Source organism: Lissotriton vulgaris, chromosome 5 (assembly GCF_964263255.1).
Source record: "Lissotriton vulgaris chromosome 5, aLisVul1.2, whole genome shotgun sequence".
Taxonomy (NCBI): domain Eukaryota; kingdom Metazoa; phylum Chordata; class Amphibia; order Caudata; family Salamandridae; genus Lissotriton; species Lissotriton vulgaris.
The window spans coordinates 1,671,815,417-1,671,828,687 of record NC_141693.1 but is presented as its reverse complement, the minus strand read 5'-3'; the positions used below and the strand labels follow the sequence as shown (position 1 = coordinate 1,671,828,687).

General features: G+C 43.3%; 1 protein-coding gene across 1 annotated transcript in view; it reads right to left on the bottom strand.

Annotated features, from left to right (window-relative positions):
- Positions 1 to 13,271, bottom strand: part of KANSL1 (KAT8 regulatory NSL complex subunit 1) — a 430,493-nt gene that overhangs the window by 338,420 nt on the left and 78,802 nt on the right. Inside the window, exon 3 of the mRNA XM_086919827.1 lies at positions 5,015 to 5,134. Coding sequence (XP_086775953.1) covers positions 5,015 to 5,134 — 120 coding nt within the window. The remainder of the gene's footprint in view (positions 1 to 5,014; positions 5,135 to 13,271) is intronic.

Here is a 13,271-nt window from a genome sequence, read left to right as displayed (position 1 = left end):
AAAGACGAATATAACATGTTTTAATATGCTGAGTGGACATGAAATACACATTAAAATTATGGTACCATCATAAGCAAGATGACAATAGAAATCCAAATTTTTTTTTGAAAGACAGTTGCATATGAAAACCAACTTCAATGCCACAAATATCCAAGATATTTTCTTATTGCTTTAGCTTTTGATGGAAAGCGCCATTTGTAACTCATTTTGCCAGAGCACATTAATTAATAGAAAGCAAAAAAAACACTAATCTATAAAGTGCTTGATAAGATACCCATTGTGCTTATCCAAGTTCAATGGCTATTGTCGTTTAATAATGTTTAGTAATTGTTCAATGTTTATACTTAGTAAACTCATGATATCACAAAGATGTATGCCACACCAAAGGCGCTGAATGTCTTCATACTGTTATAATTTTTCTTTTTCATTGGTATTTATTGCAAGTGCCCCTAGACGTCACATGCAATTCTTTCAAGCTAACGAGAAAAAAATAACTTGCTTGAAATCCTGGTTCCCTCTATCCCTGAGATCACACAAACCGAATAGCTTCGTAGAGGTGGGGGCCTCAACACATTTTCAAAATACATAAGTTACTAAATTGAAAACAATTAAGAACAGACTGCAACTTTATTTTTTTAATCATACTAATTAGAAAAATCACTCAAAAATTAAAACTGCAACCAACGGGGGGGAAAAAGGCTGGAGACAATCAGACTAAAAGCTGGCCCTTGTCCTCCTAGTTCTCTCATCAGCAGCATATTCTATAGAACAGCTCCTTTCTGGAGGTCCGACAGAGAATCTATGGAGATCCCTCTTCCATATTTGGTCGTATTTCTAGCCTAGAAGTTTATGAACTTTGAGAGCAAAGGCACGACGAGGAACAAGCATAATAGAGTAGTTTTTCCACCATGAGATTCGTTTTTAAATTCATGAACAATTGGCGAGCAGCAAGCTTACCCTCACAAGGGTACTTAGGACAATGAACATAGAAAACGATGATACAGGTGGTGAAAGGGGCGTGTCCAGCGAGATCATTACCCCCCCCTCCCTTCTAGAGTCCGTATCAATGCAATAGTGGTTTGCAAAGATATACACTGATCTAGTAACTGTAAATGCCTGGAATCGGTATACACCTCGGTAAAGCAAGCATCTGCTTCTCCCTTATTGGAGCAAGCCTTGGACGAAACTATGAGTAGATTAAAATCTTTTGGTAACATGCAATATTGGACAAGACTTCTGCGTGGTTAGGCAGCAGTAGGTTCAGATGTGTGTATCATAAGCATTCAGGTGGCCCATAGTAAGGGTGAGAAATTTGCAAGACATCCTGGGGCGAAGATCTTGTCTGTATTGAAGCCTCCAGGGCAGACAGACTGACATACACCTAAATAGCAGCACCGGCAGAGCAAATCTTAAGGAATGAGAAACATTTTGTCTTCTAGTCTATGAATGTGTTGACCGTTCCCGGGAGCAATAGAATGAATTAACTTCCTTGAAGAAAGCATTCATCTTGGATCGCGGCTATGACTTATAAGGTCTTGGCGTTTCAGATTTTTGACTGTGGCAGAAGATATAGGCCAGGTGCGACAAGAAAATTAACAAATAACCACTCCTATAGCATCCACTTTAAAGGCATCATGGGAGAGAACTCACCTACAAGTTCTGACTGAATACTCAAAAGATGAATCACTGTTTCGCTTAAGCAGTCAATCAAGGTTAAGATACATGAAGATTCTTTGCAAATAGAAAAGCCTTGCATTTGGATAAGACATGCCATGGCATTTGGAAAAGGTATAAGCAGATAATTCAACCTGATACAAGAGCTTTATTTTGGTTCTTTTCAATCCCTAATCTAACATACATGTCTTGCACAAACTGGTATCAGCAACTATACATATTTTAGTTCTATAGTTCTCTTCCTGTAACAGTTTTGAAATTAAGTGATAGGCGTGCTGAAGCACAAAACAAACTTAACATAACTTTGGCAAAGCGCTTTCTGGTGGATATCCGAATCGAAGATTCCGCAACTTTAGAATATCCCAGATGCCAGACTGGACTATCGTCATCTACTTCATTCCATCCCAGAAGTAACAAGAGCTGCATATCAGCAGCACCCTTGAGTGTTTACATCAGTTTCTTTCTTGACTAGATCTGTGAGCGCTGACGTGGAGCCCAACATACAGTGGCAACCAGTATGCAGATTACTAGATTGGGATTGTTTCAGATTGAAAGAGATTAGTTCACAGAATGGGGAGGCGGGAGGGAGGCAAGGATTCTCCAGTTAGAATATCGACCAGATAGAAGGTTACTGAAGGTCAGTAACTTTCTTCTGATGGATATGGCTCTAAATTCAGATTCCTCGTCTTCAGAATAGATACAAAAGCAGTTCCTTCTAAGGTGGTGAGTCTGCAAAATAGCTCAAATCAGAAAGAACAGTATAATGCCCTTCAAGGTGGACCTGGCTTTTGAGGGAGCAGTGCTTTGGGAACGTGTGCACTGATGCCCACATCTTCCCGAAAGCAAAGCCTGACTAGAGGAGAGAAGCTAATGTCCAGAAGGTCTGCATACCACATTTTCATTGCCAAATTCACTAGGGAGACTAAGGCCCGGTTTTTTCAGATCATCTTCAAAACTAGGTGTGGGAGAGATAACGGGAGAAGGGTGTCCAGGAATCTAGTGCGCCACACTATCCAGAATAAGTCTCAAAGAGCCTTCTTGGAAATGCCAGCTCACAAAATTGCTGACATTGCATTTTTTTGTCATGGCAAAAATATCTAAATCTGTCTCTTCCCATTGATGGAAGATATCCTGTGCCATAGATGTGACTGCCATTCGTTATCTACCAGGTGCTATCAACTGGGTTATTGTGTTAAGTTCAAAGAATATGTCAAGAGGTTCATGACAACGGAAATGCAGTGTTACTCCAATCAGCTCAAGAGGTGAAGCTCCTTTTGGCATAGGACGCTCAGGACACAAGCCCACCCTGTGTGTTGCAGTTCCACACAGTATCGGTGTTGTCCATGAGAACCTGAACCAGCCTCCTCTTGGACAGTAGGAAGGCCTTCAGGGCAAGATGAATGACAGCTCCAACAGGTTGATGTGGAGACAGGTTTACACCAGAAATCAGAGTCCTCTGATCTTGAACTCTCCCAGATGAACTCTGCAACCCAAAAGCAACTTACTGTCACTGTAGCAAGAGGGGTCTGTTGTCTGTCCAATCGTGGTCGAGAAGCAACCACTGCAAGTCATTTGCAGTCTTCTCAAGCACACGGGTTCCCTTGGTGCTGAACCTACTGAGAACTCGTATTCCAAAGCAGAGCTAGCATGTGCCACCTGGTGTGGTCTACTACCAGGAAGCGAAATGGCAAGAAGTGTGAAACATCAGGCTTATAGCCCGATGATCTGGACTCGTTTACCCAAAAGGAAAGCTTGAAATTGCAATATCCAGAACAGCTCTGGTAAACACTAGTTTCTGCAAAGTAGTCAGATGTGACAGTCACATTGATCGTGATCTTATGATGTTTGGTGGTTCAAAGTAGTCTGAAAGTGGTTTACAACAGACTGTGTGCCGAGCGCGCCTTCAACAGCCAGTCAAGTTATGGGAAGACTCGTTGCTCGAACCTCTGAAGATCTGCTGCAACCGGCATCACTTTTGTGAACACCTGAGAGGCACTGGAAAGGCGAAAAGGGAGCACGTAGAACTGAGAATGCTCCTGGCCCAGATTGAACCTTAGGTAACACTTATGGGAATGCAGGGCAGGAATGTGATAATAGGTGTCCAGCAAATTCAGTGCTACAGTAGAGTCTTCTGGATCTAGGGCAGATAGATCATGGGCCAATGTGAGCACTCTGAATTTGTCCTGTTCGGAAGAAAGTGTGAGGGCAAAGATCTAAAATAGGAAAAAGGCCTCTGTCTAGTTGCTGGAGTACTGGAGGGCATCCTGTAGGCAAAAGGCATTGCCTACTCCAAGTCAGAATGAAAGTAGACTGGGATTGTACAAGGTGAACTTGTGCACAGCTCTGTTTAAGCTCAGGCAGGATTCAGTTCGGGGTCTGACTACTATTGTCTCTATGTCAGAAACCGGGGTTGATCGTGGCACCGGGCATAGTAACAGCCCCAGAGTCAGAGCTGGACACCCAGTATGTTTTAAAGGCATAGCAGGATGTGGATTCTGGGCCTGGCAGCAGTCATCCATCTGGGACCCACCACAGATCCATGGGCACGAAGGTGTAACGCATGGCCTCCTTAAACGCTTTAAGTTGCTGCAGAAGCGCAGACTGGCCCAGAAAATCAGGGTGCATCTGAACAGGCAGCATAATCTGTTCGACAGGGGACCGGGAAAAAGACCATGGGGGAGCTTGAAGTCCTGGCAACTTCTCAGGAGAGTGGCGAGCCTCGAAAGAGGCCCGCTTATGGTTTGTGTTTTTTCTTCATTTTGAACTTACCCGAAACTTGAAGTGTAGCCCCGAAAACGGGTCTGAATCCTCTGCTTTGAGCAGGAGCGGCCTTTTCCTGATTTCCACTGACACTTAGCTTTGTAGTCTTTGATCACCTTTGGATTCATCAGGGCGCACTTCTGGCTTGACTTTAGACAAAGGTAGAAATCCATCACAGTCATGCGTTTGTGAGAACTAAATCCCGATCTGCGTCGGAAGCTGCAGGAAAAATGGAAATGACCGCAGCTCTTAGAGTTGTTTTTGTGTGGTTTTGTCATCATTTCTGGGGCTGGGATAATGCAGTTAAGAAAGTCTTTGTTGGCAGAGAAGCTCTTTTTCTGTGACTCTCCACTATTTCTGATTAACTGAGTTACACAATACTATACTCACTGCACTCCAATGGAGAGGCTCCCTGGAACAAAAGAAAGATGTGTCCTACCACCACCTCTATAAAATCAGACCTAAGCAATGTAGGTTGTTGTTACTCCAAGTGCCACATAATGGGAGGTGGACATGATCCAATCTCCCCTTAGCTTCAACACGCTGTTTACATAAGTCCCTCTATCCCTTCTAAACTTACCAGTCTGTCTGCACCAACAGGCAATGTCAGAGCGCTCTCAACTTTAGCCTCTGCTCCAAGGAGGTGTCTCCGATCTGCTAGCGTATCCTGCGGAGGTGCCTCTCCAAGAACAATCAAGCCCTAAAGAAAGTGAGAGAGGAGAGGCATAAAAACTTCTAGAACAATCTAAGGCCTTAAAAGCGTAATGGTCCATTCCGCAGAACCTGCTCAATTTGATTTTACTCAGCCCCTCCTTCGGAGAGTGCATAAATTACATTTAATTCCACTCAATGATCAGCACTGTTGACCTCTTGCACAGACTTTGTATCTGTAGGTTTTGCACGAGGATCGTTCATATCTTTAATGTTTGCGACTGTTAATGGTACAAGACTGTATACAGAGACTTTTCCCTCTACACTGCATTGTCCCATCAAAACTAGTTTATCATCTGGACCCACACACTATAGAGGGAAAAAATGAATAGAATTACTAATTAATACCTTCTTGTTTTCTGTTTACTCCACTGCCAGACTTAAAAATACTTGGAAATGGGTCGTATGAGTCTGCACACAAATTAAGAGAAATAATTACAAACGACCTAAAATACTAAATATCAGATGTCCCACAATCCCAGAGAGTGGGCATTCTTCTAGAGTGCTACTGAAAATGCCTTTACTCTGGGTAAGTCAGATGGACTCAGCATCTATGCTTCTTGCCATACAATGTAAACTGCAGTCTGACCAAGCCTTCTAGTGAATTCTGAACTCACAGGAGAGCTTAGGCTTTGATCGCATGGCCAGAATAATATTTAGAAGAAAAAGAAAATTGTTCCCACTTAACAGATCTGCCTGGATATTGAACAAAAGAGGACTTCCAAGAAAACTTCAAATCTAAATAGGTCTCACAAGTAGACCTTAACCGCATCGCTGCTGCGGCTTTTCCCGCTGTGTGCGGCGTTTTTCAAAAACCCGCGTTACATGACAAGCTCAGCTCATCAGCATACGAGCGCCGTAGCTGATGACGAGCTGAGCTCGTCATCAGCAGCGAAGAGGTTAAAACAGTCCACTACAAAACGTGTGGAACCAGGGTGCAGAGTAAACAGAAGAACTGTGAAGGTGACTAAACCGAGAATAACCTAACAAAAGCACTTCTTGTCCTAAAAGAATATGTGCTATTGGCTACTGTAGAAGTGGTCTTAGTAAGGGTGAATTCAAGCACCATCAAAGCAGTGCAGGCCAGTGTTAAGATCTAACTTATTCAGAATGTTTCTAAGCGGAATGCCTGCATGAATAACCAAAAAATGGATAGTGACAAGTTGGATCTTCTATCGAACTTGACTGCAAATATCAAGTCTGTCCAATCAGGTATCAAACTTTTCAAATTCAGCATAATTAAGTTGAGCAACTAAGAGGATGTGGCTCTACCACATACTGAAAACTCTCAACTTAAGTTGGTCGAACCCATAATAGGTTATGTCCGTCCGGGCCCCTAGTATCCCAAAAAGCAAGCTGAAATGTATAAAGCTTTTCAAAGGATCACCACATAAAATGCTATTATTTAGACTTCCATTATTACTTTTCCTTCCACTTAATCTATATTTTAAAGCACCATGCTAAAGTTATTCTAAGAGCACCAAAGAAAAACCTAAATCGGTTCAATAATCTCTAAGGAGGAAAAGAACAAAAGTTACTTACCTGTAAACTGTGGTTCTCCAGTATTGGTGTCTTTCATAGATTCACATGCTTGAATATTCCCCGTCGTCGAAGTGGGAGTCCCACGGTACATAAAGTAGCAGTAATATATGCATGTATACATGAGAAATATCAAATAAAATATACATACATATAATGCTATAGAAATGTAAACTTTAAAAAGTACCATAGAACAGAATAGGCCCATTGAAAAGCCCAAGGGAGAATTCACTTTAGTAACATATTAAAGTCATTATGTGTTGGTCCACATTCCAGCCAATCAGGCTGTAGCCTCCTCTAGAACCTTCTCCTCAGAAGCCCAAGTCCTCAGATTTTCGTAGCACAAGTAAGTATAAGTGCGTGAGAAGAGAGCCTCTGAGGGGAGGATGGGAGGGTCGCATGTGAATCTATGAAAGACACCAATACTGGAGAACCACAGTTTACAGGTAAGTAACTTTTGTTCTTCTCCAGTATTAGGGGTGTCTTTCATAGATTCACATGCTTGAATAAGAGTAGAAAGCAGTAAATCACCACAAGTCATAAAGGAGGTACACAATAAAAGTCTTGGCAAAACATATCACTTAATAAGTAATAAATACTAAAAATCATGAGAAAAAACCTTTGTGACTGGAGGCGGGTAGCAACAGAGGCTCACCTTCATCGGAAAAGATTCCGCAGCACCGCTTGACCTACTGCCGCATCCGCGGCATCTGTTGATTGCAGGCAGTAGTGCTTTGTAAAAGTATGGCTGCTAGACCAAGTAGCAGCTCTGCAGATGTGTCTCAGAGGTACCCCCGCAAAGAGGGCAGCAGAAGTCGACACAGCTCTCGTGGAATAAGCTCGAGCAGGAAGGGGTTTGCCAGACCGTTGATGACAGTAGGATATGGCAGACGATATCCATCTGGTGATAGTCTGTTTGGTAACAGATTCTCCTTTGCACACTGGGCCATATGCCACAAATAATTGATTTGTCTTTCTAAAAGTTGCTGTGCGTTGAATGTAAAACTTGAGGCAGCGCTTCACATTCAGAGTGTGCAAAGAGCGTTCCGCTGCAGATTGTGGTGCAGGAAAGAAAGTTTTAAGAATAATTGGTTTATTGAGATGGAAATCACTGGGAACCAATGGAATGAAACTGGGATTTGTTCTCAAAGTAACAGCCTTGTTGGAGAACTGTAGAAACGGTGGCTGTATAGTAAATGCCTGGATGTCGCTGACACGCCTGGATGAAGTCAGAGCAAGCAAAAGAGCCACTTTTCAAGTGAGGAATTTTAGATTTGCAGAATGGATGGGCTCGAATGGAGGCAAAAGTAGTTGAGACAAAACCAAGTTCAGACGCCAAGTAGGTGGGGGCCGACGGATTGGTGGGAACATCCGAAAGAGGCCCTTGAAGAATTGCCTAATTATTCTGGAGGAGTACAAAGATGTTACGCCATCATGGCGAAAACGGGAAATTGCAGCCAAAAACACCTTTAGAGTAGAGTGTGATAGTCCTGATTTTGCTAATGACAGGAAGAACGGCAAGATCTGCTCAGGCTGAGCATACATGGGATCCAAGGTCTTAGTGGAGCACCAAGCACAGAAACGCTTCCACTTCAGCTGGTAAGTTTTAATGGTAGATGGAGCGCGAGCACTTGCTAGTACCACCCTACAATCCTCGTCGATATTTATGTGTGCAAATGCATTGTACTCAGGTTCCATGCATGAAGTTGGAGATATGCTGGATCCGGATGGCAGATCTGACCTTGCTGCATCGTGAGAAGATGAGGCAGAGGATGCAATGGTATCGGATTTGTCAGAGAGAACAGAAGAAGATCCGAAAACCAAGGACGTCTTGGCCACTTGGGTGCGATCAGGATTATTTGGCACGGTTGGAACCTCATTCTGTGCAATAGGCGAGGAATGAGCGGAAGTGGGGGAAATGCGTAGATGAAGTCGTTCGACCAATCTATTGGAAAGGCATTCCCGCTCGACTGTGTGGATGCCGGCTCGCAAATCGTTGACACTTCCTGTTGAGCGATCTCTGACCACATTTGGCGGTCGTAGCGACCTAGAATATCCAAGGCGTTGGATGCTCTCACAGTTGTCGCCGCCATTGTTGTAAATTTTTTACCAATGGAGTCCAACTTACGGCCATCCTGATCAGGCGGAGATGTTAGTGGTATGGCAGGATTTCGAGATCTTTTTTGTGCCACCTGAGTGATCACAGAATCCGCTTTAGGTTGAGAAAGCAAACAGGCCAGAGAAGTAGGTGGAGCTTTATATTTTTTGTCCAATCTGGGCAAAACAGCTGGTATGGAATTAGGACGTTCCATTAACCTCAGACCTTCTTGCCATATGTGGTCAATTATAGGAATTGTATGCGATTGCTTTTGAGGTAAGTCCTTAAAATCGTATAAAAAACAATCACTTTGTTGCGCCTCAATTGTTAGATGGAACCTCTTCGCAGCACGAACCATAAGGTTATGAAAACTCGCGATATCTACTGGCGGGGAGGCTCTTGGTGATGCAGGTGGAGTAGAAGGTGTCTGTGCCCTATAATTGCCCCAATCCTGCATCTCATTATCGGTGTCGTTATCCCCAGGGTTATGAGGATTTTGGTCCTCATTATCGGTATCAGGACGAGTACCAGTTGGAGACGCAGGTGCAACAGGCGCCGGAGCTAGAGGTCGAGGTGCTGGAGACTGAGGTTGAGGCGCTGGAGACTGAGACCGGGGCACTTGAAATGCTGGAGAAGTAGGCAAAGATGGTGGAAACCTACGATTGTAGTCATCCAGCATGTGTTGCAGGTTTTGCACCAAAGACAAAGGGATTTGTGTAACCTGTTCATAATTAGTTGGTTCTGCCTTATCAATTGGAAAAAGTTCATTCCCATCTTAGACGTCATTATTTTCATCCTCATCACTATAATCCTGACATTTAATGTGTAATTCAGAAGGACTGGACGCCGGCCCATAAGTATGATCCATTTCAGAGTCATTTCCGGATTCCTCTTCTCCAGACTGAAATAATTTCTCCGGAAGCTGAGATCCACTCCTTACTGGACTTAACTGAATGAGTGGTATAGCCTTGAGAGACGAGGAAGTAACCACTTTGAAGGTGGTAGCAGTGGTTAGGGGTTGGTGCGACATCAACGAGCCCGTTAACGAGATCTCCAGTCTTTGCACCACCCTGGGACCCTTGCGCCGTTGTCAAAGAAACAGGCGTATGAATTGGCAGCTTATTCTTGGTCGACGATGATTTTTTGGTCGTCGACGAGCTAGTCGACGAGGTTGCAGCCTTTGCCGTCGACGAAGATGCCTTCGTCGACGAGAATGAACCGTCGACATATCAGTAGTCGACGGAGTGGTTACCGTCGACGAGGCAATCATCGACGATGAAGATCCCGTCGTCGGAGTAGTCGTCGACGATGGCTTGTTTTTCGTCGACGGAGGACCCGTCGACGAGAGGCGCGTCGACGATTTCTTCGTCGACGGTTTGGTCGTCGACAAGATCTTAATGATAGACGAGATGGGTCTCACCTCTTGACTGCTCGTCGACTAGATGGTCGTCATCGTTGCAGAGCTGGTTGACAGGGAACAAGTGGTCGTCGATGTAGAAACAGCCATGACTGACTGTCGTCGCTGAAGACGTCTACTGACGCGTCGACGAGCCCGTCGACGAGCCAGTGCCCGTTTTTGAAGAGGAGGGCATAGCTTTGGGTCTAGACACCAGAGAGCCAGGTCCCGTAGGCGCGCCCTGAAGCAAGTCCTGTGGGGAGACATCCTTGAAGGAACCCAACATTCTACTCTTCTTAAGAAAAGGAGATGGTACCTCAGTCTCAGACCCACGCTTCTGAGAGGATTTTGAAAATCCAGATGACACTCAGCATCAGAAACCACATTTTCAGATGATCTCAACTTCTGTAGCCACAGAAGGAGACGGGCCTCTCTATCCCTCAATGTTTTAGGGGGAAAAGTGCGACAGAACTTGCAGGTAGAGGCATTATGATCCGGGTAAAGACAGTAAATACACTTACTGTGCGGGTCCTCATGAAAAAGGCGCAATTTACCACAGGATGGACAAGCCTTGAAAAGGGTTTTCTTTGTAGAAGACATTTCTGAAGGGAAAACAGCTAGAACTGGTGAAAAACTGAGCAGAGCTCAGGTAAACTCCCTTCACACGACAAGCGGTAGAAAATCTGAGGACTTGGGCTTCTGAGGAGAAGGTTCTAGAGGAGGCTACAGCCTGATTGGCTGGAATGTGGACCAACACATAATGACTAATATGTTACTAAAGTGAATTCTCCCTTGGGCTTTTCAATGGGCCTATTCTGTTCTATGGTACTTTTTTAAGTTTACATTTCTATTGCATTATATGTATGTATATTTTATTTATGATATTTCTCATGTATACATGCATATATTACTGCTATTTTATGTACCGTGGGACTCCCACTTCGACGACGGGGAATATTCAAGCATGTGAATCTATGAAAGACACCCCTAATACTGAAGAAACATCAGTACTTATAAAATTAAGTTAATTTAATTGATCACGGAGGATACCAGACAGCATAGACACTTCATGAATTGGACATTTGAGCCTATCCCAGCCAGAGAAATGTATATCTGGGCACCACAGCTAACAGACATTGTTCATCAAGACAAGATTACGTTTATTGGTTTAAACTAATAGCACTACAGCTGTCGCATGAAAAACAACCAACATCCATTAGAACATTGCCGATAGATCCAACACAACACAGTTAAGACAGAGGTGGGCAACTATATCCTCACAATGGCACTGCCTGCAAGACATATCAAATACCTCCGTACAACAATATAAATTAAGACCCAACTCTGAACATACACCCAACAAAGGCTGAATATACATGAACGTGCTACAAAAGCATCAAACAGCACTACCATAACTTCATTAAATACACATTTTCCAAACAAATGTGTACCTTTACCAACTGCAGAAATATAGGAGCAGTTTCATACAACCCTTCACTGGCACCCACCCAAAACACAGAAAATAACTATATATAGACATCACACAAACAAAATCGAATTGGAAACTATTATGCAATCAAAATGTATGTGAAGTGTTAAAATGATGAAAGAAGCGTAGACCAGGTGAAGTAGGTAATAAGATCTGTACTTTATTCTTTAGATCTCTTCTTAGTTACAGGTGACCAGATGTAGTTAGATCCATGGGAATGCCGCAGTGGAGAGCCTGCTCCTGGTGGGGTATTCCCAGGAATAAAGCAAGACATTGCAATGCCATACTAATGGCAGATTGTAAATCATACAAATGCTTATTAATAACAAAAGAAACCAATAAAATCTTCTAGGACAACAGATATGCAAATTGTGGAGACCTCCCTCCTGAGGGTAGGTTGCCTTCGTACAGATGTGGGAGAGTACAACCCCACTGGGAAATCAGAAAGTCTGTTGGGACAACTATTTGGCAGAAGTGGAAGACGTGGCTTTTGTCTAAGCAGAGTTTACAAATGTTGCTAATCTTTCAGGTATTAAAGGAGTAGGAAGGATCGGTACTTGCAGAGCTTACAGTACTAAAATAAATAAAGTGGTAGATCAAGACGTTTCTGAGGCCAACTTCCGATAGAGGTGAGAAAGAAGTCATTAAAGCATTACATCATAGCTGTAGATGTTACTAATGTGGAAGGTTCCTTCCCAGGTGATGGTGTGCTTTACAAATCTGCATAACCTAAGATAACAGCTTGTCCATACATTTTGGACCCTTAGGGTTGACATGATTGGAAGCAGGTGACTACTGTAAAAACCACCACTAATATAGAAGTGTCATACTCACGACTGGGGATGACCGTAGGCTGTGCACTTTTGTGGGTGCATGTTAATGTGTTTTGTGTTCCCACCAGGTGTACTGCCTGCCCACTGGCAAACCATGCCGATTCCCTGATAACTGGGTCAACCAGAAGCCTCTGAACTACCTCTCACTGGCATACATACAGAAATTAATTTGGGCACAACGGTGTGCATTTCTGGCACAACTGCATCCACTCCTGGCATAATCATGGACTTAGCAGAACGGTGAGATCCATCTTGACATTTTGGGCCTCGGTACAGACATGGGCCACCACTGGCATTCCTTCTGCACATCCTTAATCTAAAAGTGGCCACCCAACATACTCAGAGTATCATTGGCATTATGGTAGCCATCTCGTGTGTTTTTGCAGCCTTCAACATGTGATGGCTGCACATGGACATCTGAGGTAGAATCTGTACATGTGACTTAATTAAAACAAGCTGTTTGAGGACCTCCCTTTAACTTTTTTTTAATAATTGAAAATCGGTTAATTCAACCCCAAAAAAAATCTTGTTTGAAAGAAAGTTTCAGAAACTGTTAAGATGTTTAGAGATTATTTCACACCTTAAATATATTTAAAAAAAATTCTGGAAAGTAATGTGGAGTCTGGAAAACGCTGCAGATATTTCCAAAGCTCCAGATAACACCTACTTCTATGGCAATTATTTCGCTTCTCACATGGATACAATTCACACTTAAAGCTTTTAGCACAGTACTATGAGTAACCATGACTGGGCTGGTTATTAATGGTAATG